We start from the raw sequence: 25,529 nt of genomic DNA, 5'->3' as shown, positions 1-25,529 counted from the left end.
AGCCCTGGCCCCGCCCCCGCCTCCGTGGCCCCGCCCCCGTGGCCCCGCCCCGTGGCCCCGCCCGCACGCCGAGGCAGGTCCCCAGCCTCCCAGCGGATGGCTGCTCCCGGGAGGCGGCTTCCTGACTCCGTCTGGGTCCTCCGCCAGACTTTGTCCCCGGCACGTGTAGGTGAGACTGCTTGTTCGTTGCTTTTTCTTTCTTTCTTTTTTTTTATTTCGATGCCATTGTGGGGACCGGAGGAAGGGAAGCAGACAAAAAGCGGGCGTGTGCTCTCTCACGAAAAATTCAATCCTCAGTGCTATAGCTCTCGTGGTTAATTAAGATGAAATCTCCAGGGCATCTGGGGAAAGAGAGGCTGCAGCTCGGGAGCCCTGCTGCGCCCGCCTGCCTCCGACGTCCATGGATGCTCTGGCTCCAGTGGCTGTGGACCTCTGCTGGGAAGGAAAGAGGCAGGATTAGCCGCGGGGGAAGAAATCTGGCCTCCAGATCCTTTCACCCTTTGGAAGAGACCCCGAGGAGGGGGTGGGGGGAGGGAGTGAAGGGTGCCGTTGCAGTAATCCACAGAACCAAGATACTAAATGATTTTAAAAAATAAACTAGAACCCACCTCCAACTCATCTCCCTTTCCCCGCCCAGCAATGAACAGAAGAGGCAACATTTACCAGGTTTGAGATCTAATCCATTTCAGCCGGGCAGCATAAATTGATGAGTCTGCGTGCTGCCTGCAAGATGTGTGTGTGAGATCCTATCCTCCAGTTCATTCCTTAGGGAAGCGAGCATCCTGAGGATGGGGGAAATTTCTTACCGGCGGTTTGATACCCAGTAACGGTGAGTTATTATTATTCAGATCCTCCTCCGTATCGTCTAGCTTCATGCTGTCAACCCACCAGAGTGAGCTTATACCTGGACTGGCCTAGTGAGACGTGGCCTAAGAATTTGGCAGATCTAGGGGATGTGTGTGGTGCTGTGGTCTTCACAATCTAGGCAACATGCTATTTCTAAGTCTGCAGTCAGAGTACTGTATTTTCCCCTGCAAGGTATTGAGATGTTGTAAAAGCAAACAAATGCCATCATTCTTTTGTTGGGCCCACCCATCAGCTGGTTATTCACAAAGCTAATTAGAAATGGGGTTTGTTGAAAGTGGAATCAGATATCACTTCCTCTCTGGCCCTCCATCCCCCTGCCCTTCTCTGACCTCCTTTAAGAAATACTTGCCCATCTGTCTTTGCAGATGACAGCTTCCAATCTACACTCATTAAAGAAGGGAAGAAATCTCTTTATCCTCCCATTTGCTAGATAGTGATTTGATTCCAGTGACAAAGTATTTTTTCTTAAACAGGAAGAGAAACAGTGAATCAATTCTGAGGGCATTCCTATTCCAGAAAATTCCATGCTTTCTTTCTTGGGAGCAAAGAGCACCTTAAATTTCTTTTAAAGATAATTTTATCAAAGATATAATTTAATGTGGTTTGAGACATGGTTTGGACCTGTGGATTCACAGAGCTCTGGCTGCCCAGGTGGGTCAGTGTGTGCCTGACTGTGCTGCACCTTTGCTCGGCAGTTGGGCTGGGGGCGGGGAATTGAGGGATTCTGCAGTCCTCCAGTGAGAAGGTGACTGCACCAGCTTTAAGCCAGTTTTGCCTCTTGAGGATGACAAGGAGCCATTCCTTGGGTGCAAGGAAGTTGCAGTCTGAACAGTCAGAAAGCTCTATTTTCACAGTCCAAAGAGAATCAGTGATTACGAGAGATGTGGGGTCTCTTTTGAGAGATCCTCTGTTAAAATGAAAGGGCCTGTGCTCTTTGCCGCTGCCTCTCACTTCACTGAGGGTTTGAAAGTCTGATTAACCCCAAAAGGCCTGGAAGTACAGAAACAGCTGCCTCTTGGAGGCTCTTTGCTTCCAGATTTTAATTCTGGCTCCTGTGTGAGCCATCTCCTCTGTGGGCATCTATGCCAGGCTCCACTGACATTCCTTTGGCCAAATAGAATGCTGCCCTGTGCTCTGCATCACTGCCCCCTTTGTCCTAGGGAAAAAGGCATCTCCAGGGCCATGATCCTTCCACACTCCCCCTCTGTCATACCCTATTAGCATTGACTATTGACTCCCTTCATCTTCTGAGATGCTCACGCATCTTTCCACCCCTGCCCCCCCCCCCTCCCGTCTGCCTGATAACTTCCTTTTCTCCTGCCTCAAAGCAGCTGCTGGCTCCTACTGACTGAGGCCTGTGAGACTCTCAGCATTCAGAGAATCTCGGTGCTAAAAGAATGTCAATGAGGCATCTCGTCACTTACCACCTAGAAGAAAGAGCAGGCCTGAACCAACTCACCTAAATAAGATTCTTAACCAGCTTTTTCTTAACCAGTATTTTGCCAATATTTATTGAGTATCTGCCACATGCTGGGTACTGTTTAGGTGTGAATCATACGGTATGGGGGACAGTACAGTTAGGTGTCCTGGCCTTTGGAGAGCTTTTTTTTTTTTTTTACTGTTTATTTATTTATTCATTTGAGAGAGAGAGAGAGACCAAGAGAGAGTGTGAGTGGGGGAGGAGCAGAGAGAGAGGGAGACAGAGAATCCCAAGCAGGCTCTGAGCTGTCAACACAGAGCTCGATGCGAGGCTTGAACTCACAAGTTGTGAGATTGTGACCTGAGCCAAAACCGAGAGTTGGATGCTCAACAGACTAAGCCACCCAGGCGCCCCTTGCCTTTGTAGAGTTTTTATTCTAGTAAATATGTGTGACGGCAGTGGGAATGGAAGGGTAGAAGGGGTATATGTGTCATGGGAGGTAGGACAATAAACAAATAAAAGATTAGACAGTGAAAATCCAGTTTTACAGCTCTTCCCAGTAAGATGTGCAAGCTCCTTGTAACCCACTACTGTCACTAACAGGAACTCTTTCCTCTGTAGACAGTCAGATGCCTCTGGATGATGAACCAGCCACAGTGTGAAGGCTTTTCAGGACAGGTAGCTTGAGCAATGACAAGAGAAATACTGCTCCCAGGACCATGAAGGAACAGGGTATAATCTAACTCACAGCCAGTTTGCAGCAACTGGCAAGAAGTTGGGAGGTTGGCAGGTCCTGTCGCCTCATTGTTCCCATCACTTGTCATCAGTCTGAGCTAAATTCCCTTCCACCTTTACATTGGTGCGGCTGTCTTGGCAGGGGCCAGTGGTAATTTTCAGTGGTAAAATAGTTAACATTTTTTTTTCCTAGCCGGCCTATTGCATCTCACGGTGGTAAAACCACAATGCTACTGGCAGAGTATGGAGACTCCAGACAGGTGATAAGTGGCCCTTTGGGTGACAGATACAGGAATCAGAGAAGAATTGAAAGAGCAGTAAGGCTGTAGCAAGGCACAGTTCACTGCAGTAATAGTAGAAATTAACTTGAAAATGATCATGCTCTACCCTTCCAGCCCCAGTTCAGGTTCCTTGGAAGAGGGAGATGTGTCCATATGGGAAAGGTACAATAAAACAACTCCTGGGGGGTGGGGAATAAAAGAAAACCAACCAAACAAACAAAACAAACAAATAAAACTCCTGATTGTTCTTAAATCAATGGCACAGGGCACCCTGATTTGGAAACTGTATAAACCAAAGGTGGGAGAATAGCAGACCATTTATGTTCTGTTTTGGTTATTTGTGTGGTAATTTATTTAAATTTGGACTAATCATGACAATAAAATCAGGAACTTTCACACGAAATTCCAGACAACCCATACCAAATGGGCCTGCATCTCTCTGTGAAAGCACTTGGTTGAATAGTGGGCTTGGTGGGTTGAAGAGAGGGATACGATAACTTCCTGTTTCAGACAAGACCTGAACTCTTATGCTTACCATAGCCCCCACCACTCCTTATTGTAGCCAGATGTTTAACCTTGTTGTCATTGCCATTTATTAGCTTTTTTCCAGCCATAATTCATCCATGTGAGTTACTTTCCTTCCTGCAATTAATTGCACATAAGGGCAGAGGCTTCAAAGCTTCCTGGTTTCTCCCCCCCAAGTTCTGCAGGGTATCTGGATGGGTTTGGAGAAGGCACTGGATCACGTTTGCTCCCGTGACCATCTGGGAGCAGAGAACTGTGAGCAGACTCCAGGAAATTATGCCTAATAGTGAGAGGTCCTTGAACCAGCAGTGGAACACCACTCTGGAGGTGTGTGTTTTGAGCAGGGCTGGGGGCAATTAGTGACTGAGTGATTGGAGGGGGACTGGCCAGCAGGAAGCAAGAACTAGAGTCCTTTGTGATGACTCAGCCCTACAAAGGCCTTATAGCTCGATAGGGATGCTCATTTTGTGGTGTTGTGAGTCTTTGGGCTTTTACTGAATGCCTAAGAGCTGTTGGTTTTCTTTTAATAAAACTGCTTTGGGGACACTGTTGGCTAGCTTACTAAAGCAGAGAACACTATCTGTCTTAGTCTGTCCAAGCTGCTATAATAAAAATACCATATACTGGGTGGTTTAAATAACAAATATATTTTTCTCATAATTCTGGATGCTGGAAAATCCAAGATCAAGGTACTGGCAGATCCAGTGTCTGGTAAGAGCCTGATTCCTAGATGGCCATTTTGTTGCTGTGTCTTCACAGAGTAGAAAGAGCAAGAGAGTTCTCTGAGTTCTCTTGTATAAGGACACCGATCTCATTTGTGAAGGCTCTACACTCATAACCTAATCACCCCCCAAAGACCCCCACCTCCTCATACTGTCACTTTGGGGGTTAAGATTTCAACACATGAGTTTTGGAGGGCCACAAACATTCAGTCCATAATAGTATATAGTAGTATATGGACTTCTAGTGGGTTTTTGGTGGAGCTGAGCCAACATCAATGTGACGTCCTTTGTACTCGACGGCTGAGTTGGTTTTTTTTTTTTTTTTTTTTTGAGGGGGGTGTAGGGACAGAGGGAGAGAGAGGGAGAGAGGGAGAGAGGGAGAGAGGGAGGGAGAGAGAGAGAGAGAGAGAGAGAGAGAGAGAGAGAGAGAATCATAAGCAGGTTCCATGCCCAGCACAGAGCCTGATGTGGGGTTCAATTTCACAACTGAATGAGATCATGACCTGAACCAAAATCAAGAGTTGGACACCTAATGGACTGAGCTAAGCTTTAGAATTTCTGGCCCACCCGGGAAAATAAAAACTGCTTAAACCAGCCATTACCAGGTATGATGTCATTTTATGCTCTAACTTTGAAATGTATATCAAGATCTGCCTATGCATCAGGGCTGACAAATTAGAACACAGCAAAGAGATTAAGACATAAAATAACTTCTTGGACAATCCTAGTATATTAGGTAGGAGTTTTGTATAGCTGCCTTAAGAGACCAAAATAATCCTGGATTAAAACACGGAAAATACTTTTCTCTCATATTACAACCCAGAGGAAGAGAGTTTATGGCTGTCCCAGCGACTTTGATTCTTTCCATCTCAGTCCACTGTCATCCTTAAGGGGTTGCTTTTGTCTGCATGGCTGAAAATGCATGGCTCATCAAGTTCACATTCCAGCTCTCAAGAAGGTGAAAAGAGGAAGGAGAGGGCCACGCAGGGAAGTTGCACACATCACATCTAATCACATCTTTCGGCCAGAGACTAGTCCTACGACCACACCTAGCCTCAAGGGATGCTGGGACATGTTATCTTTAGGAGGGAAGTAATGCGACCAGCTGAAACCTCCATTATTGGAGGAGAAAGTGGATACAGGAGAACCACTTATCAACTGAACCATAACGGGGCTTATTAAGCACAGAGGAACTGTTTAATGTCTCTTTATTAAACTTTTCTTCAGCCTCAGTTTTTGACAAAATCAGGCTAATCTTTAATTGCTACCACTTCAGACTGCCCCTCCCAACCCAAATCCTTAATCCAGTCACTTAAAATTTTTTTATTGAACACCTTTCGATGGCCTACTTATACAATACCATTTCCTAGAGCCTATAGTCCAGTAGAGGAGATAAACAATAAACAAGTAAAATAACAAGTAAAAGTTACAGATGTTGATAAGTCTTGTACATGAAATAGGCTGTGTGAGAAAGAATAATGAATAGCAGGATGGGAGCCTAGTTGAAGGTTTGGTGTTGGGAAAGCTTTGGAGGAGGTGACAAGTGAACTGAGACTTGGGAGATAGAATGATGGTGGCCATGTGACATGACGAGATTGGAGCAGATACCAGGCGAGGCACACAGTATTTAAGGCCTCAGGTGCTCCTGAGGAATACATAGGCAGCCGAAGTGATTGTAGTATAGGAGGTATGTATGAAGGAGGTGGTATATTGCATAGGATGGCAGGGTGGGGAGGGGCCACATCACACAAGTCCTTAGGCCACCAGAAAAAGTTTGGATCTTATTTTATACCCATGAGAAATCACTGGAGGTTTTAAGCAAAGAACAGCATGATTTTATTTGTTTTCAAAAGATATTTCTTACTGCTGAGTGGACATTGATTGGAAAACAGCAGGAGTAGGAGCCAGAAGATAAGAAGCATTTTTTAGAACCACAGATGAGAAAGGATGGCCCCTTAGACAAGAATGGTAGCAATAGAGATGGGGAAAAGTGATGGATGAATTTAAGAATGCTCTGGAGAATTTCCATCAAGAGTGACTTAAAACCAGTTATTTTATGCATACGAGTCTAAGCATGCTCTTTAAAACCTAGTTTTCCCTTGGGATGACTGAGAATCCAGAGTTAGCGGTTGATTGAGGTTAATATCCTGCTGTACTATATTTGTTAATCATTGGACTGTGCCATAAGTGGAGAATATGCAAGGCCTGCCTTCCAGAGAAAAGAGCAAAACCCTGTCTCTCCTCTGAATTCTATTGATTATGAAGCCTTGGAAACAGGGGAAATGTGTTTCATTCTCTATTTTATGGAATCTAGAAGGAAGGAGAAATGTTCAGAACCTGCTTCTCAGATCAAATATTAATGGAATAAAAATGATATTAACCACATAATAAAGTGGACAAAAATGGGGAAGATAACTAAACCTTCCTTTCTTAACAGTTATATCCTAATTCTGAATAGGCATTTTCCTTTCTGCTCTGTCCTATCAGATCAAAAGGACATAGTGTTTACTACGTGTCCAGTCACAGGGTCTTACCATGGGAGGTGAAGAAGTATAAGACAGTTCCTGATTTCTAAAATTTTATAATCTCCCTGGGAAGATCAATGAAAACTAATGAGGTCATTCATACTCAATACAAGATGATATGAAATGCTACATAATTAAGCACTGAGAGAGCATAGTACCAATAGCAGAGGCTACTGAAATACAGAGTAGGAGAAGGCAAAAGAAAGGGATTAGAAACTAACATTAGTGAAGTATCAATCCATCCTAGGCATTTGACCCTTGAACACTTAGTCCATTGTCCCCACTGTTCTGCAACAACAGGACTGGGGTGGGGAGAGATGGGTATGCTGGGGTAGTCACAGAAGGGGACACCAGTGATTGAGTCTGTCTTGCCCCAGGCTTGAAAGGGGTGGAGGAAAGTGAAGATGGTGTTAAAAGCAACATAAGTAGATATGTCAACTAGTCATGCTGTGGGGAAGGGACAAAATTGCTACTGAATCCAAAGGTGGGGCATGAATTGGAGAACCTCAAACACCAAGCAGACCCTTTAGATATATTTTAGTCCAGAATGGCAAGATAGTGATGATTACTGGACAACATAAAAATGATGTTTTGTTCTGTTAATTACCACTTAAAATGGTTGATGAAGAATTCTGGAATGAGAGGCTGAAAAACCAGCTTGGAGGAAGTAGTAGGAGAGCTGTGCTCCAGCGTGGGGTGGGGTGGGGGAGTAGAGATTCAAAGGGAGAGATGAACAAAGAGATTTCCTGGGAATGATTGGCAGGACTTAGAGACAGATTACTATTAGAGACGTGGGAATATATCCCTAATATGCAAAATGGACTCATCAAAGACAACTCTAGGGGTTTAAGTATAGAATCTTGGGTAAATGTTGGCAGGCAGCATGGCCCAATGAATAGAACATGGGCTTTGAAACTAGCAAACCTGGTGGGTTCAAGTCCCAGCCTCATCACCATGTCACCTTGAGCAAATTACTCCTCTAAATGGGGATAATAATCATACCTATTAAAAAAAATAGTACGTACTTATTGGTTTGCTGTAACAATTAAACAATATGATTACACCAAGGAGTTCTGGTTTTTACTGATTTTAAGTCCAAATGTCCTCACTTGTAAAACAGTATTTGTTTTTATAAGATTGTTGTGCCTGAGACAATTGTATAATATCTGGCACAGAGTATTGTCCAAAAATTATTAAAATATAATTAAATAGGAAAATGCATATATAAGCAATTAACACAGAACCTAACAAATTATACAGTCAGTAAATGTTATCTTTTATGGATAGGAACAGCGTAAATGTTGTAGCATTTCCTTCTTCATCCCTTTCTCCTTTCCCTTCTCTGTTTTCCTATCCTCTTGGTAATCTAAGAGGTTAAGTCTGCTAGAAATAAAAATGATGAGTTTGGTTTGAACATGCCCAGCCAGACATGGCAAGATATTTAAGTGGAGAATATCTAGATGATATATTAATTCTATATAATTAATTCTATATTTGGGCATTCTTGGCATAGAGGTATCGATAGTCAGGAAGGCTGCATATTTCAACAGGAAGAAGAAAATGTGCTGTTGAGAATAGAGGGCAGTCAGTTGAGAATTGAGTCTCAAAAGCACTGGCTATTACAGTTGAAGGAGACAAATAAGGGAGTAGAGGCAGACTGAGGGCATGAAAAGTAGCAAGAGAATGACGGGAGAAAGTCAAAGGAAGGGGGCGCCTCAGTTGGCTAAGCAGCTGACTCTTGATTTCGGCTCAGGTCATGATTCATGAGTTAAAGCCCCGTATTGAACTGTGAGCTCAGAGCCTGCTTCAGATCCTCTAGCTCTCTCTCTCTGCCTGTCTCCCACTTGTGCTCTCTCTCTCTCTCAAAAATAAATAAACATTAAAAAAAGGAAAGAAAGAGAGTCAAAGGAGGTAAGGGAAGGTTCAAGAATGACTTGTAAATAAGAAGAATCAGATGGTAAAATGATCACTGCGGTCACACTGGTGACTTTCAAGGCTGTATTCCACCTAGAAGAGAGTGGCTCTATCACCAAAGGCAAGAGGAATGAGGTTGAGATAGCAAAAAGTGAAAAACACAAATCAAACCAAGAAAGCAGAAATACAAACTCATCAGCTGTCTACTGCAACCACCACTAACACTTGACTTCTAAATCTTGGTTGGGAAATTCTGGGCTTTGAAGTTATGCAAAGGCTTATATTCAAGTTATCACACTTCTTTATATAATGGTGAGCTTGTTGAGATGTGGAAATGAAGTAACGTGTAAAAAACTTACCTTACAGCCTGGCACATAAGGCTTGGTAAGTGCTCATTTCCTGGCCTGTTCCTTATCTCTCCAAATGACTTACCTGTTTGTGTGTGTGTGTGTGTGTGTGTGTGTGTGTGTGTGTGTGTGTGTGTGTTGGAAAGGAGTTTGGGAGTAGGGATAAAAAGATGGTAAAGGGAACAGGACATTGGGAGGAAAACTGGTAATGAGTGACTATAGATTATTTGACGAAGAAGCTTAGTTGTGAAAGGGAGAAACAGGACATCATATAGAATAAGTGGCAAAGTGAAACCAGTTTTTCTAGGCAGGGAATTCTGGGATTGTTTGTAGTTAAAACGGAACCAGTGAAGGGGAGAAGTTGGAAGTATTAGAGAGGGAGAAAATCAAGGATGTGGAAGAGGTAGGATCAAGAGTACAGTTGAGGGGCGCCTGATTGGCTCAGTCAGAAAAGCATGTGACTCTTGGTCTTGGGGTCGTGAGTTTGAGCCCCATATTGGGTACAGAGATTGCTGAAAAAATAAATAAACTTAAAAAAAAAGTACAGTTAAAGTAGTCAAGAAGAAAATCTGCTCCCAGATCACTCACTCTGGGGGAAACGAGACACTGTTGTGAGGAGACTCATACAGCCCATGGAGAGGCCCAGGAGGAACTGAGTCAGCACCATGTGAGTGTGCCATCTTGGAAGCAGATCCTCTAATCCCATCCAAGCCTTCAGATGACTGCTGCCAGGCCATCTTCAGAGACCTTGAGACAGAACCATCCACCTAAGGCACTCTCACATTTCTGACCCACAAAAGCTATTCACGGGAGAGCCACAAAGTTATTAAGAGAATTAAATTGGCAGAATACTAAAGGGTTCAGAGACTGTCCAAAAGAAAAAAAGGCCTTTGGATCCCCAAATTCTTTAGGTAGAAAGCAGACTAAGAAGCCTACCCACCACTCAGCTGAGACACTCCCAGATTCCCGACACACAGAACTGTGTAGGGTATAACACGGTTGTTTTTTTAAATCTCTAAATTTGGGGTAATTTGTTACGTGACGATCGATAACTAGTATACTTTGCTCTGAGACACATCCGATCAAATGAGATCAGCAAGCAAATAGAATTAAAAGGTTCCCACAAATTTAGGAAAAACCTTGATAACAAGTAATCACCAGAAATAGTTTTAAACCTGTTTGATCAACAACTGCCTATGTGAATATGCTTTTGGATATTCCCAAAAAGCATGGTCCACCCATCAGTGAAAGCCCCAGTCGGCCAGTCAGGGGCAGATTCACTAACCTCATTGACTTTTAGAAACAAGATACTGACTCTAACGGGCTGGTTTCCAAAAGCATCACTACTGAGGGAAGTTGTTGTTGATCAATTGAACAGCTTTACAACTCGTTCTGGTGGCTACTTTTTACCACAGCTACAAAGTCATCTTTTCCTAAGTTGGTGGAACCATTTAGTACTCTCAAGCTCCAAGCATGCATTTATTTTGCCCTACCACATCCCCCTAGGTGCCACCCTCTCAACAATGAGAGAGAACAAGTTGAACAAGAAAAATGGGGTTTGCAAGTTGGCCTTCTCTCCTCTAGTCTTTGGAATTCCTATCTCCCTCTAAACATGCTCGTACATCTTAAAAGAAGAGGAAAGGGGTATAGAAGTGAACCAAAATGGCGAAGCACCTTCTTCCCGCTCTGGGGAAGCTTTGGTCCTTAGAAGATACCTTTCCTCAGCCTGAGATGTGCTTGAGGGCTCCACCCCTACTTTAAAAACTCCCACTGTGTAGAAGGGTCAGGGAAGGCCCTTCGAAGGCTGCCTGGGAAACTACAGAGGAAAATAGAAGCTCTAAGTTGGAAAACACTGGATTATACTAGTCTCCTGTCAACCTTAAAAACAGAATATCTAGTTATTTTACCAGCAGAATGAGTTTATGCAGGAATGGCAAAGGAATTGCAACTCAGGACAAGCAAGCTATGATGAACCATAGACAAGTCCCAAGAGACAAAGGGAAGGTCCGCTTTTACTAGGTTTTAGGAGGAAATTGGGGAGGGCTGTTTTGAACAAGTTCATTGAAGAACAAGAGTTCAAGGCTGTGGCAGTTTCTCATTGGCTGCAAGCAGTGGTTAGTGAATTGTTGCTGGGGCAGAAAAAGATCCGCCTTCCTTTTCATAAAAGCAGGAAATAAAATTCCAAGTGAAAAATGGCCTTAAGATAATTGTCCAGCTAGGGCGCCTGGGTGGTTCAGTTGGTTAAGTGTCTGACCTCAGCTCAGGTCATGATCTCCCAGTTTGTGGGTTCGAGCCCCACATTGGGCTCCATGCTGACAGTTCAGGCCTGGAACCTGCTTCGGATTCTGTGTCTCTCTGTCTCTCCAAAATAAATGAACATTAAAAAAAAAAAAGATAGTTGTCCAGATAATTCTTAATTTTCTCTCTCTGCTGTTTGCACAGGTTGCACAGGTTGAGTGATACCTGCGTGACAGTTCTCCCGTCAGGGCTTCTGGACTCCATTTTAAATGAAGTTTCTTTTATTTATTTTTATACTCTCAAGCTCTGAGATTTGTACGTTAGGGTAAATATAAAGTGTTGTGCTCAGAGGTCACCCACATCCTAGAATTACCTTGGTATTGATGGGGTTTGAAGTGTTGGGGTTCCAAGCTGATGACCAAGAAAAAATTCTTGAGACGTCTTTGGTGCAAAAAGGTAGTTTTATTAAAGCACCAGGATGGGACCCGTGGGCAGAAAGAGCTGCCCCAGGATTGTGAGGAGTGACTGACTATACGCTTCGGAGTTGGGGGACATAAAGGCAAGGGAAGTTACACCTGTGGGCCTTCCAAAGGCAAGGGCATATGCCAAAAGAAGACTCACAGGATTCTGGAGGCCTGGCTGTTGTCAGGCTAAGGTTGTGTTTCCCTCTAGCAAAGCGTTAACATTAAGACAGTTAGGAGTTCTTGAAAGAAATGTTATATTCTGCTTGCACTGAGTCTTTGTCTATGGGCTGCAGGTTATAAGGAAATTTAATTTTATCTACCATTTCCTTCTGCCTTTGTTTCACACATCAGCATGACTTACCGAGCATCAGTTTTACTAGAGGAGTTGCACCAGGGAAAACATTCTTATATTAAATACAGACTCTTAGAAAGTAGAATTCAAAATTCACAAACATTTTTATTTTTTATTTATTTTTTTTCAAAGTTTATTTCTGACAGAGAGAGAGAGAGCGAGCTAGGGAGGGGCAGAGAGAGAGGGAGACACAGAATCCGAAGCAGGGCTCCAGACTCTGAACTGTCAGCACAGAGCCCGACGCGGGGCTCGAACTCACGAACCGTGAGATCATGACCTGGGCTGAAGTGGGACACTTAACCAACTGAGCCACCCAGGCGCCCCCACAAACATTTTTAATAACAAACCTCTAGCCTTAGGGAAAGCTACAGCCTAACCTTCCAGACCTTTCTGGCTGGATGTCTACTCTCTTCTGCACTGGGGCTACTTTGGTAGGAGAGCACTGTTTGAGCTTCTTGATACCATTAAGGCAAACATAAATACTCCTTAAGGTAATGTCAATATTCTAGTGATTGTGTTCTTTGTCTTCTAGATATATTTCAGGAAGCCTTTGTATCCTGGATCTCTCTGTTTTTTGGTGTGTAATCTAAGATGTCTTTCAGTCCGACCACTTGCATGTGTAAGATTGTGAAGATAATGAAGCTCTTTCTGTTTAAACAGCCTCCCCTTCCCCAGGCAAAGTCAGGCTGTGAGGACTTCCCATAATGTTCCACTTACACCTGTGGGCATCTTCAGTTCTGTCACTTAGCACCTTCTTTGTCCCAGTCCCTGGGCAATGTGTTCCAGATACCTGCAAGGTGATTAGGACTAAGTACCTGCAATCCAGTGGAGAGACTGAGAAGAAAATTAACAACTGGAGGACAAAGGAGAACCTGGGCGAGAGGGCAATAAGCCAGAGCTACTTGCTGGGAAGGTAGTTCAGCCTTTCAGGGGGAAAAGTCGTTCCATTGGTCTTAAGATGCATCCAAATTTTAGAAACATTAAGATGAGGAAAAAAATGTGTGTTTTGGCATTTGAAGAAATATGATATAGAGTCGGCCTTGTAACATGATAATATCAAAGATGCATAATTTTAATACAGGAGCTTTGCTTCAATTTGAGTAGCGCTTAGAGCCTAGGTAGATTTTTTGTTCTGTTATTTTTGCCCTCCTGGCAGAGCCAGCCCACTAAACGTTAGGACCATTTAATACAAATGGAGGAGAAGCCTTATTACTGAGCATAAAGAGAAACCAAGGAGTGTGCATGTGGGATTGAAAGAGAGGAAAAACTCAGAGACCACTGAAAGAAAATGAAGACTTGGAAACTGAGAACAAAAATAACAGAAAACTGGCAACCTGGAGTCCTAGAGAGTGGCCAGTGTCCAGGATCCTGGGGTGGCAGGGTTATGAGTAGAATCTAACAATTCTCGATGAGTTGTTTGTAAACCGGGGAATTTGCTAAATAGTTTTTACCAAGTATAAACAGGTATTTATTTGGTAAATAGTTTAGAAATTTTTCATATTAATAGAAGTTGTTGTTGTAGTCAGATATTTTCCCAGTATAATTACCAATCATATTGGATAACAACAAGGCTGTTTGCCTCCTCTACCCAGTTTAAAACTGGGTTTGTTAAAAGTGCATGTGAGGGGGGCACCTGGGTGGCTCAGTTGGTTAAACATCTGACTCTTGATTTGGGCTCAGGTCATGATCTCACAGTTGGTGAATTCAAGCCCCACATCAGGCTCTGTGCTGTTGGTTCAGAGCTTCCTTGGGATTCTCTCTCCTCTCTCTGCTCCTCCCCTGCTCGCTCTCTCTCTCTCTCTCTCTCTCTCTCTCTCAAAAATAAATAAATAAACTTAAAAATTTTGGGGGGCACCTGGATTGCTCAGCCGGTTAAGCTTCTGGCTTTGGCTCAGGTCATAATCTTGTGGTCCGTGAATTCGAGCCCCGCATCAGGCTCTGGGCTGACAGCTCAGAGCCTGGAGCCTGCTTTGGATTCTATGTCTTCCTCTCTCTCTCTGCCCCTCCCTGTTTGCACTCTGTCTCCCTCTTTCTCTCTCAAAAATAAACGTTAAAAAAATGAAAGTGCATATGAGTATTCTGGTTAGTAAAGGAAGAAGAAATAAGATAAATGGAATACCACTATTTTGTAACTCCTGATGAATTAATTGATAGGTCTAGCCAGTAATCATCAATGGGTACCAATTTCACAAGAAATGGCCAAATTGCCATTAGGTGCCTTCACATGGTAGTAGTACAAAATGCCCTCTATAACACTGTCTGGCCAAAACAACCAGCCAGAAACATTCTAACATGAATCTGATCAAGCGTATCTAGCTACCAATTTAGAGGAAATACATGGTTCAGAGGAACACCCTACAGGAATGAGATTAGCAAAATCTAGGTCATGGCAATCTGCAGGATAAATGACCCGCCTTCTTTAACAAGGAAATGGAAAAGGAAAAAATTGGAGAGTGAGCATACAGACCTGCACTGTCCAACAGAGTAGTCAGTAGCCACATGTGGCTATTTTTAAATTGGTGAGAATTCAATTAAAAAAAAAAAAAAAGCAATTCCCCAGTCTATGAGTATCATTTCTAGTGCAATGCAGAAATTTTTTTTTTTTAATTTTTTTTTCAACGTTTTTTATTTATTTTTGGGACAGAGAGAGACAGAGCATGAACGGGGGAGGGGCAGAGAGAGAGGGAGACACAGAATCAGAAACAGGCTCCAGGCTCTGAGCCGTCAGCCCAGAGCCTGATGCGGGGCTCGAACTCACAGACCGTGAGATCGTGACCTGGCTGAAGTCGGACGCTTAACCGACTGCGCCACCCAGGCGCCCCTGCAATGCAGAAATTCTAATGGGCAGCATTGCTATAGACAAACAATTATAGACCTTATTTGGATCCCAATTCTAGAAAATAGACTTTAAATTGTTAAACAGAGAAATTTTAAGTGACTGGATATTTGGTGACATTAAAGAATTGTTTTTATTTTTTAAATATTTAAATACTTATTTATTTATTTATTTATTTATTTATTTATTTAGAGTGGGGGGAGGGACAGTGAGAGAGGGAGAAAGAATCCTAAGCAGGCTCCACGCTGTCAGCACAGAGTCTAACGCAGGGCTCAGTCCCACTAACTGTGAGATCATGACCTGAGCAGGAATCAAGAGTTGGATGCTCAATCGACTGAGCTACCCAGCTGCCTCAAGAATCGTTTTTAAAAAATGAGGTGTGATGGGGTGCCTCGGTGGCTCAGCTGGTTAAGCGTCTAACTCTTGATTTTGGCTCAGGTCATGATCCCACAGGTTCATGAATCTGGGATGAAGCTCTGGGCTGTCAGTGCAGAGCCTGCTTGGGATTCTTTCTCTCCTGTCTCTCTGCCCTTTCCACTGTGTGTGCTTTCTCTCTCAAAATAAATAAACTCTACAAAGAAGCTCTTTTTAAGAAATGAGGTGTGATGATGATATTGTGGCTTTTTTTTTTTTTTTTTTTTTTAAGAGAGAGAGAAAGCATGCATGCGTGCAAACGCAGGAGAAGCAGAGAGAGAACATTAAGCAGGCTCCAGGCTCAGTGCAGAACCTGACTCGGGGCTTGATCCCATGAGCCTGGGATCATGACCTGAGCTGAAATCAAGAGTCAGACACTCAACCGACTGAGCCACCCAGGTACCCCTGTGGTCATCTTTTTTTTTAAAAAAGAGTCCTTGTATGTAAGAGGTACATACTGAAATAGTTAGATAAAATGGTGTCTGAGATTTGCTTTTAAATAAATTGGCTATGAATATTTTGATTACTGTTGAAACTGGGTGAAAGGGACAATGAAATTTCATTAAAATTGTTCTCACTTTTGTACAGGTTTGCCTCTTTCTAGAATAAAAAGTTTCTCCATTTACATATGTTTGAAACTGTTCATAATGACATATTTTTGAGTTCCTGTTTTTGTTTGTTGTTGTTGTTTCAAAAAGCATATGAGCACCTAGCTGCCTCAATATGACTAACTGGGAATTTGCTAATTTCCCCCTCTTTAGTAGCAGCACTGAAAACATTTCTCTCCTCTTAATGGTTCAGTGTACCCAAAACACAGGCCAATCAGTGTCTTCTTTAAAAGGTGTTATATAGACTTTCCTCTGTCCCTACCTCTCTTTACCTGGAGGACAGAAAGAGGAGAGAGAATCTTAAAAGTGGAAAAGTGTACATCCTCTCTACTGGTCTCGCAGAATGTGATAGGACAGATATCAGGAATTTTCTGGGATCTTGGCCAACAAGAAGCCAGGAGATGGGTGCCCTTCATAGAATAACACCATGGTAGACATGGTTGGTGATGTGCTGTCTTTGGGGAGCTTACTGAAAGTTGCTTTCATCCATTTGAGTGTAGTTGTAATGCAGGTCTCGGCATCCAGAAGCCTGTTTGGTGGGAGTGACAATAGTTTTTAACTCCCATTTATCTATAGGGCTTCCTCACCCAACTTCCTTTTACTCAGCATCTGGCTAAACTGAGGAGTTTTGGATGACATTACAAGGTTGTGTAAATGACAACATATTATTGCAACACACATACAATTTTATTCACAGGAATCCAATTTCGTGAGAGTATTTCCGCAGCACTCCCAAAATACAGTGTTATGAGACGCAAAGGGAGGAGAAGGCTTCTGCCAAGTTGAGAATCATTTCCCAGACCCCTTTCCATCTCACCCTACTTGCTTCCTGTTGATGGCTTTGCTTTCCTATTTTATGTGGAACTTATTGGTGGAACATCTTTGCATAGCCCCATCCAGGAAGAAGCTCTGTGATGTGTGGGTCGTGAGTTTGCTCAAGCAAGTCAGACTCTTCACAAGGAATAGCGAGACGTGAGGACTGGGATGGAAGAGCTGGCACCAGTAGAAGTCCAGGGACAGCTCCCAAGTCCCCACCAGGGCTCTCTGAGGAAGGCCATGGCCGCTGCCTTCGCCCTGGATGGGGAATCCACAATGGGTCGCCGGAAAAAGAAGAGGAAAGAGTCCCGCCCAGAATCTATCATCATCTACCGGTCAGAAAATGAGAAACTGGATGAGGAGCCTGGGGAATCAGAAGGTGGAGACCGACCTAAAGAAGAGGAGGGGGATGATTTCCTAGACTATCCTGCAGATGATGGTAAGTCTCTGGGGCCACTTACTTAAAGCCACAGGAAGGAATGAGGATTCTCCAGAAGATAGACAGGGATTCCCTCAATGACCTATTTCTTCTTGTTGATACAGTTCTTCTCACAATGTTGCAGTCTTCATTCAACAAAGGGACAGTATTTATTAAGCATTTACTATGTTCTCTTCTCAGTGATATGGAGACCTCTGTCCTTTCTGAACTCCTAGTGTAATAGAAGAGACTGACTTATACACAGAAATTAGTAACACAAGGAGATTATGCTAATTATTTAATACACGTAAGATAAAGAAGCTGATAGTTGACTTTTACAAGAATCGGGAAAATGCAAATTATAACAGCAAGAAGTTATGATATCCCTTTACACATAAGTTGGCCAAAAGTTGGGTAAAATATGATAACATCAATCTGAGAAAATGGATATACTCTCATATACCTCAAGGAGAAATGGAATCTGCTTTACCCACTTTGTAGGGAAGTTTATCAGTATTTATTAAATTCCAAATATGCATATCTTATCGTCTAGAAATTCTTAGTATCTACCCCATGAAACTTATGCCCATAGGCATAAGGATGCATGTATAAGAATGTCTGTTGCTGCTAACGAAGCCGTGGACTGTCCGGATTAAGCATCACCACGCAGCAATAGACAGATGAGGTATATCTATTTGTGTAGATGCTCTAATCTCTAAGACATAGGCCCACAGTGGACAAGACAAGCAATGTCCCTGCTCTCATGCAGTTTACCTCCTAGTCAAGAGAAGACAGACAGTGAACAAGTCAGTAAATAAAAGGTGATTTCAGAGAGTGATATGAGTTGCAAAGACAATCAACCATGGCAATGGTGGAGGGCATGGGGGGAGAGATTGCATGGCTGTGCAAGGGCCTCTGAGAGTGACATTTGAGCTGATATTAAGGAGCTAGCTATGAAATGGTCTTGGGCAGAGGTTGTAGAGGAGGGGGAGCGGCAGGGGCAAAGACCCTACGATGGGAGCACCACTGGCCTATTCAGAGAATGGAGCTATTTCTGTGTAGGGAGTATAGGGAACTGTGGGAGGACGGGCAGAGGTGTTTAAGAGGATTATGCTGGGCCTTGCAATCATAGTAAAGAGTTGGGGATTGGTTAAAAGTGTAAGGGGAAGTCAGTGGAGGGCTTTTAAGCAGAGGAGAGACATCATCCCATTTATATTTCTAAACAACCACTCTGGCTTCTCTATAAAGAGTGGATTATAAAGGGTAGGAGTGGAAGCTGATGAGAGACTGTCGTATCACTGCAGCCACAACGGCACTAACATAGAGGCCAGGACAGGTGATAGCGGGAGAGACAGCCAGGGAAGAGAGGCAATGTGGAACTTGTTAACGGATCAGAGGCAGGTAGCGAGAGACAGGGAAGAGTCAGCAATGACTCCACAGAGAAGTAGGTGGTGGTGTCATTTACTGAGATGCCGGAGATTGTGAAATCCTTAGGTTCTGGGGAAGCAGTACAACTCTTCTATCTGAATAGTCAGAGTCCCGGCCACTCTCCCAGGACCTGCTCTTTAGGCGGGTCCATTTGGTCCCTCTTGCAGTCAGGGCGTGAGAAGTCCTGCCCATACTCTCCCCCACCTCCACTCAGAGACTACTTTCACATATGAAGGACCACGGACTTCCCTGTTTCAGTATCTCCAGCCTCACTCCAGGATGGATGGCCGAAGGATGGCCGTTTAATGGTGGTGGTGGTATGTGGGTGTGTGCATGTGAAGGGGGGGCATTTGTGACACGGGTGGTGTATGTGTGGTGTGTGTGTGTGTGTGTGTGTGTGTGTGTGTGTACAGAGCTTGGGTATGAGGGCTGAGATGCCCCCAGGCATGTGAGGAAGCCTTTTCTCATGGAAGCACAGAGACAAGGCTGAGAAGGGAAGGGGAGCAGGGTGCCCATCAGTCTATACACACATGGTGCCATCTTCACACACGCTAGTAGACGCTCCCAAGCAGTATTTTCACAGCACTTATACACTAGAAATAAGATCATTCTAAAGCAGTGTCTGTGGCGAAGTCCCTCACACCTCTTCACATCACAGAGACTGTGCCAAGATTGAGGCCCAGAGAAGTGGGGAGACAACACTCTCCTGCTTCGCCGTTTTCTCAGGGCCCACCCGTGTGGAGGGAGAGTTCACTGGGGGAGTAATAAGACCAGCAGTCACCTTCCTGAGGGAGGTCCACTCAGTCCATCACTGAATCACTGACTCTAGGACTGGGCCAGGTGCTATGAAAACAGGAACTCTTGTACCCAGCCCCCATCTCAGGGGATGACACTGTGATGAAATGCCCACTCTTCTGACCTTGGCTTCACCTCCTTAATGCCCTGCAGGTATGTGGAACATGCCTTTGGACAGCCGCTATGTCACACTAACCGGGACCATTACTCGAGGGAAGAAAAAGGGCCAGATGGTGGACATCCACGTCACACTGACGGAGAAGGAGCTGCAAGAATTGACGAAGCCAAAAGGGTCATCAGGAGAAGTAACACCTGAAGACAGAAAGGCCTGCCAAATGGGAGTTGACCGTGGGCCCCACGTGGTCCTTTGGACGCTGGTCTGCCTGCCTGTAGTCTTTATCCTCTCTTTTGTTGTCTCGTTCTACTATGGCACGATCACCTGGTACAACATCTTCCTCGTGTACAATGAGGAGAGGACCTTCTGGCACAAGATCTCATGTTGCCCCTGTCTCATTCTCTTCTATCCAGTGCTCATCATGGCCATGGCCTCTTCCCTGGGCCTCTATGCTGCTGTGGTCCAGCTCTCATGGTCCTGGGGAGCATGGTGGCAAGCTGCCCGGGACATGGAGAAAGGCTTCTGTGGCTGGCTCTGCAGCAAGCTGGGCCTGGAGGACTGTTCTCCCTACAGCATCGTAGAGTTGCTTGAATCTGACAATATCTCAGGCACTCTCTCCAACAAGGACTCCGCCCAGGAAGTAGAAACTTCCACTGTCTAAACTTCCAAGAACTTATTCCCTTCTGTGGTCCCAATAGCCTATATATCATCTTCCAATTCCAGAAGATTTGTTCTTTACATTAGCCCCCTACCCCTCTCAGTTCTGGAAAATTCTAGCCCACACTCTTCTGTCCTACCATCTTGATGGTTCCAGGAGAGCAGGGAACAGAAAAGCAATTTATGCTAAAGCAATCCAGCCATGGGTGAATTCTTCTCATTCCTTGCTCTAAAATGACCATTTATCTGGGACAGGAAGCTTAGCTGTGTGTTAAGTTCAGGAGCCTGAAGAAACTGGTGCCTGGAACCCAGGGGAGTATGTGACTAAAGGTGACAGGGTGAAAAAGGAGGCTCCAGGGAGACCAAGTTCACCAAAAAGAAGTAGGATGGAGAGAAACAGGAAGCAGGGCTACCACAGTGTAGCAGGGATAGTGTAGTAAAGATCTGTGTGTATCACTTAGATTTTGATTTAGTGGCATATGATTAAAACCCTATAATATCCGTAGTTCAAATAAGATGGAAGGTTCTTTATTTCTTGTGCAGAAGTCTGGAGGCAGACCATCAGGGGACCTGATGAAGTCATCCAAATCCCAGGCTTTATTCCCCTACCATTAGTAGGAGGTAGCCCTCTTTGTCCTTGTCTTCAACACCTCTGTGCTGACTCCAGCTCCGGCCATCACACCCACCTTTCTGGCAGGGCAGAGGAAAGGGCAAAGTGCCTATCTTCCCTGTTCAAGGAGACTTCCCAGAAGTGTCACTCAACAGTTCTTGGATCTTATTGGCCAGACCTTAGTCACATGACCTCACAAGCACAAGAGACTAGGAAATGTCTTTTGGTTGGGCAACTATATTCTAGGCTAAATTTTTGGGTTCTGCTAATTTAAGCAAAAAAAGAAACATGGCTATTTCGGCAGGCATGAAAGAATCTCTGCCTCACAGTAATTACTTAAATATATCCAGATCCCAACGTGCTAATATAGTTTTATTTATTTATTTATTTATTTAATTATTTATTTAGGCCTGAATGTTACACAGAGAATTTATACATAGATACTAGCTATATATACTATGTATATGCTATAAATAGATATTAGCAGCTCATGTACTTTGCAATTAGTCTGTAATGTCATGTGGTTTCAGGGTTTTTAGGAAGGAAGAGTGAACAGTTGAATGCAATTGGTAGCATAACTTTTTTCCTGGTAGTGAAGGCAGGACTGGGCAGTGATATTTAATCTAATCTACATATTAACGATTGTGTAGGGAGGGATTGAAAACTTCCCCCAACAGGGATCAGTAGCCCTAAGCATGTAGAAGACAGAGTTAGCTTTCTGTCTTTTGGCAAGACCTCACTTACAGCCTCACTCACTCAGACCTTTCTGGAGTTTAAGGGACAGTGGCTTTCCACTGTGAAGCTTGTGTTTTCCTGGCCACTAGGGGATGTAAGCCAGGTGAATACAGTTTGATAGAATCCGAACCTTTTTTCCTTTTTTTAAGTTTATTTATTTATTTGGAGAGAGAGAGAGAGAGGGAGAGAGAGAGGGAGTGCATGGGAGGGGCAGAGCCAGAGGGAGAGAGAGAGAATCCCAAGCAGGCTCTGCATTGTCAGCACAGAGCCCAAGCACTGGGGGCTTGGACCCACGAACCTTGAGATAATGACCTGAGTCAAAATCAAGAGTTGGACGCTCAACCAACTGAGCCACCCAGGTGCCCCAAACTTTTTTTTTCTTTTTAAATTTATTCTTGAGGGTGTCTTTCTAATTTCAAAGAATTGAATCCCAAGAGGTCAAGCAGATTTTTGGAGGTTTGGATCCTCACAAGAACAGCTGGTGACCATTTCTTATTCATGTCTCAGGAAGAAACTGTGGAAAGACCTGCCGTGAATCAAACCAGATGAGTCAGTAGTACCCTCTCACGAAGGCCCGGGACATTTGCCTAACGTATGGCGAATGCCACCTTCAGAAGAACCCCTTTTGAAAACAACAACAAAAACTTAGCTTCACACGAAACGAAACAAAACTTTGTCCAGCATTTTTGAAAATAAACTTGGTGCTCTCTGGTGCTTTTGCAGAAATGTAAAACATTGAAATGGAGACAAAGAAAATAAAAATAAAATCTAATTAACATTTGTTCACATAGCCTGTGAATGTCTCTAAAATGGCTTTGAGTGCTTCAGCCTGCAGAAAACGGATGAGCATGGTAGCTGTCCTATGTATGTATAACCTTCTTCATATGGATCCTTATATCTTGAATCTTTCCACTAATTTAAGGGGATTTACCTAGGCCTCCATTAGGAAGTTGCAACCACATTTGTCACATTTTTCTGGGATTAGGGAAACCAATGGCCAAGGCCAAACATAATCAGGATTAGGACTAGGGTATAGTGGCCATGGTGGCATGGAGGAGGATGGGGTGAAGGTGAGGTTCAAGGGATTCTTAGATGAAGAGGACATAGCCTTCATCCTAGTTAGGCTCACAACCTAGTGAAGGAAATGGGCTTATAAACTGAAATCATTCAAAAAGGGCTCTAACAAGGTTTGTAAAAGCCTAGACCAGAGGCAGGAAAACTTAAGCAGATCTAAAGCGATCTCATCTTTGCTGTCAGCAAATACCTAGAGAATAAACACCATACAGGAACATTCTGTTAGCTCATAGTTATTCAGTCTTCATGGTGAATATCAGGAAGGAAGACTATGCTTTCCAACTGCTTTGCAGCCATAATACACTGAGCTGGGTCAACTATAATTGATCCAGCATGATGATATTGCTATCTCTAAACCATCTTTTCTATTGACATTAAGCAACACTTTCATGTCAGTTCAAGTCCAAGGGGGCATAAGACCCTTATTCTGCAGGATTTTCATTTTTTTAAATTTATTTATTCATTTTGAGAGAGAGAGAGAATGAGTAGTGGAGGGGCAGAAAGTGAGGGAGAGAAAGAGTCCCACATAGGCTCTGCGCTGTTAGCACAGAGCCTGAGGCAGGGCTCAGACTCAACAAACCATGAGATCATGACCTGAGCCGAAACCAAGAGTTGCATGCTTCACTGACTGAGCCACCCAGGCACTCCTCCAGGATTTTCAATATAACAAGATGCTAACTTTTAAAAAGTTTAGATGACCTAAAAGTTTCCTTGTGCCCTTGATGGCCATCCGTTGCAAAAGCTTCGTGGATAACATCATCCCCCCCCCCCCCCCGACCTTTTAAGATGCAAACAAGCAGAAGTACTAGAATCTCTTATTCCTCCCAGGAAAGGAACCTGTACTGGAGAAGGTGTGGGTGTGAGAGAGTGGGGAAGAGGGAGGAAGAGGAAGAGAAAAGAGAAGAACTAGAAACGACATACAAGACAAAAGCACAGACATTGTTGACACAAAATGAACAAACCTTTTAGAATCTCTAAAAGTAAGACTTATTCAAGCCCAAGTGATGACAGCTGCCCAGGAAAGATGCTCTTTGGAGAATGAAGTTTTTACCGGGTTATGTACTTTAAGGCAGGAATCACCAGCTTAAACGCAAAGGGATGCAGGGAGTATGAGTATTGATCGGTAACTCAAGGACGAGATGGGTTCCGTCATCCACAAAGCAGATGTATGATGTACATGTGGCAGCCCATAAATCAGGTTACGTACAGTCATGCTGACTTAGTAAGAAATCTAGAATGGCTTTCTTTGTCTATCAGGCCTTTCGAGAGTTTTTCTCTCATCAACATGAAGGTTACAAATTTCCTTCACCATAGTGAATTTCCAGTAATTCTATCTACTTGTTACATAGAAAAAAAATTTTTTAATAATATTTGAGTTTTAAAAGAACCCCTTGGGTTTGAATCAAAATCTTGAAGTGATGTGACATGGGCTGTGAGCACATGATCAACATTTTCTTAATTAAAAAATGTTTTGTTTTTTTTTTCATTAAAAACGTTTTTATTAAAACACAAGGACCAGACGTGTGGGCAGAAAAAGCTTGCTTGGGATGGTGAGGAGCAATTGGTTATATACTTTTAAGTTGGGGGGTAGATGGGTGAAGACAAAGGAAGATTCTAAAATGGACTTTCATATATTAAAGATGACTTACAGGATCTTAGAGGTCTGGCTATTGTCAAGCTACAGTTGCTTTTTGCCTCTATCACAGCATTGACATTAAGGCAGTTGTGAGTTCCTTGAGGAATGTCATCCTCTGCCTGTTTCAAGCATTTGTTAATGGCCTGCAAGTTGTAAGGAAATTTAATTTTACTTACATCTTTTTTGCCTTTGTTCTCCTCATCATGAAGAGCCTCCCTAGTTCTATGAGCACGCTCTGAAAATGTCTGACTCTACTGGCACCAGTGCACAACACTGTCTCCCTCCAGGCCCCTCCTTCCTCATGGTATCCTTATCTTTTCAGCTTCAGTTTCTGCTTATCCCAGGCCCATCTGCAAGAGGGAGAGAATCTGGTTGGATTTGATTCCCCGGTTTGGACATAAGTTTGCAGCTACTGTGCAGATTGCCAGACCCTTCGTGCAATCACCTCTCAGCTAGTTGGTCATTCGGTATAGAAGATCGCTGTTTCTGTGCAAGGCTAAAGCAAGCTGGGCACTTTCTTTTGAAAGGGGCAGTGAGCATGTCAGGCACTGTGACTGATAGCCCCCAGATCTAGAACACCTCCCTAGATTTGTTTTTGGAATTAAACCTCACCTCCTCCCTTCCAAGCCAGCAACACTTCAGACTATTGGGAAATCCTTAGCGGGTGCTATGTCCTGCTTCCTGGCCTGTGCACGTCCCATTTCCTCTGCAAAGGAAGGAATCAATCCCACTCCTGATTGCCTGGAAATCTTCCTTCAGTAGTTGGTTCCAAAGTCATCGCATCTGTTTACTCTTTCATTAGCCCCTTTTTGAAAAACAAAACAAAACAAAAACAAAACCAAAAACGCCCACAACAGGCTTTTAGAGAAGCTAGGTGATTTTCTGGATTCATACTCCTACCCAAAGAACTCGAACTCCAGAACTCTGACACTAACTGCTGCAGGGATTACTCTCAATAACGGGAAAGGGAAGCGAATCTTTGAGGGCAGCGATTCAT

General features: G+C 43.7%; 1 protein-coding gene and 1 long non-coding RNA gene across 7 annotated transcripts; one reads left to right on the top strand and one right to left on the bottom strand.

Annotated features, from left to right (window-relative positions):
• Window positions 1-60: 60 nt before the first annotated feature.
• TMEM169 (transmembrane protein 169) lies at window positions 61-22,606 on the top strand. 5 transcript variants are annotated; one of them, XM_019446057.2, is made up of 4 exons: window positions 61-169; window positions 2,909-2,965; window positions 17,139-17,503; window positions 19,859-22,606. In XM_019446057.2, the coding sequence occupies exons 3-4, from the start codon at window positions 17,233-17,235 to the stop codon at window positions 20,479-20,481; spliced, it is 894 nt and encodes a 297-aa protein (XP_019301602.1). In that variant the 5' UTR covers window positions 61-169; window positions 2,909-2,965; window positions 17,139-17,232; the 3' UTR covers window positions 20,482-22,606. The 5 variants fall into 5 exon arrangements, with proteins under 5 accessions (XP_019301602.1, XP_019301603.1, XP_053761044.1 ...); XM_053905069.1 differs by lacking the exon at window positions 61-169 and adding an exon at window positions 534-829; XM_019446058.2 differs by lacking the exon at window positions 2,909-2,965.
• LOC109265101 (uncharacterized) lies at window positions 157-25,529 on the bottom strand. Of its 2 annotated transcripts, none has more exons than XR_002079026.2 (3): window positions 25,145-25,529; window positions 24,709-24,882; window positions 157-435 (listed from the first exon to the last, which is right to left on the bottom strand). It is a non-coding gene; the product is annotated as an uncharacterized LOC109265101 (long non-coding RNA). The 2 variants fall into 2 exon arrangements; XR_008423093.1 differs by having other exon boundaries at window positions 157-432.

Source organism: Panthera pardus, unplaced genomic scaffold (genome assembly GCF_024362965.1).
Source record: "Panthera pardus isolate Hobbes unplaced genomic scaffold, ASM2436296v1 HiC_scaffold_10, whole genome shotgun sequence".
Lineage (NCBI taxonomy): Eukaryota > Metazoa > Chordata > Mammalia > Carnivora > Felidae > Panthera > Panthera pardus.
This window is presented reverse-complemented; position numbering and strand designations above follow the sequence as displayed.

Coding starts and splice junctions, on each gene's coding strand:
- TMEM169 (XM_019446058.2), top strand. CDS start 17,233: ATGGAAGAGCTGGCACCAGTAGAAGTCCAGGGACAGCTCCCAAGTCCC. Junction 17,504..19,858: donor AGACTATCCTGCAGATGATG/GTAAGTCTCTGG, acceptor AATGCCCTGCAG/GTATGTGGAACATGCCTTTG.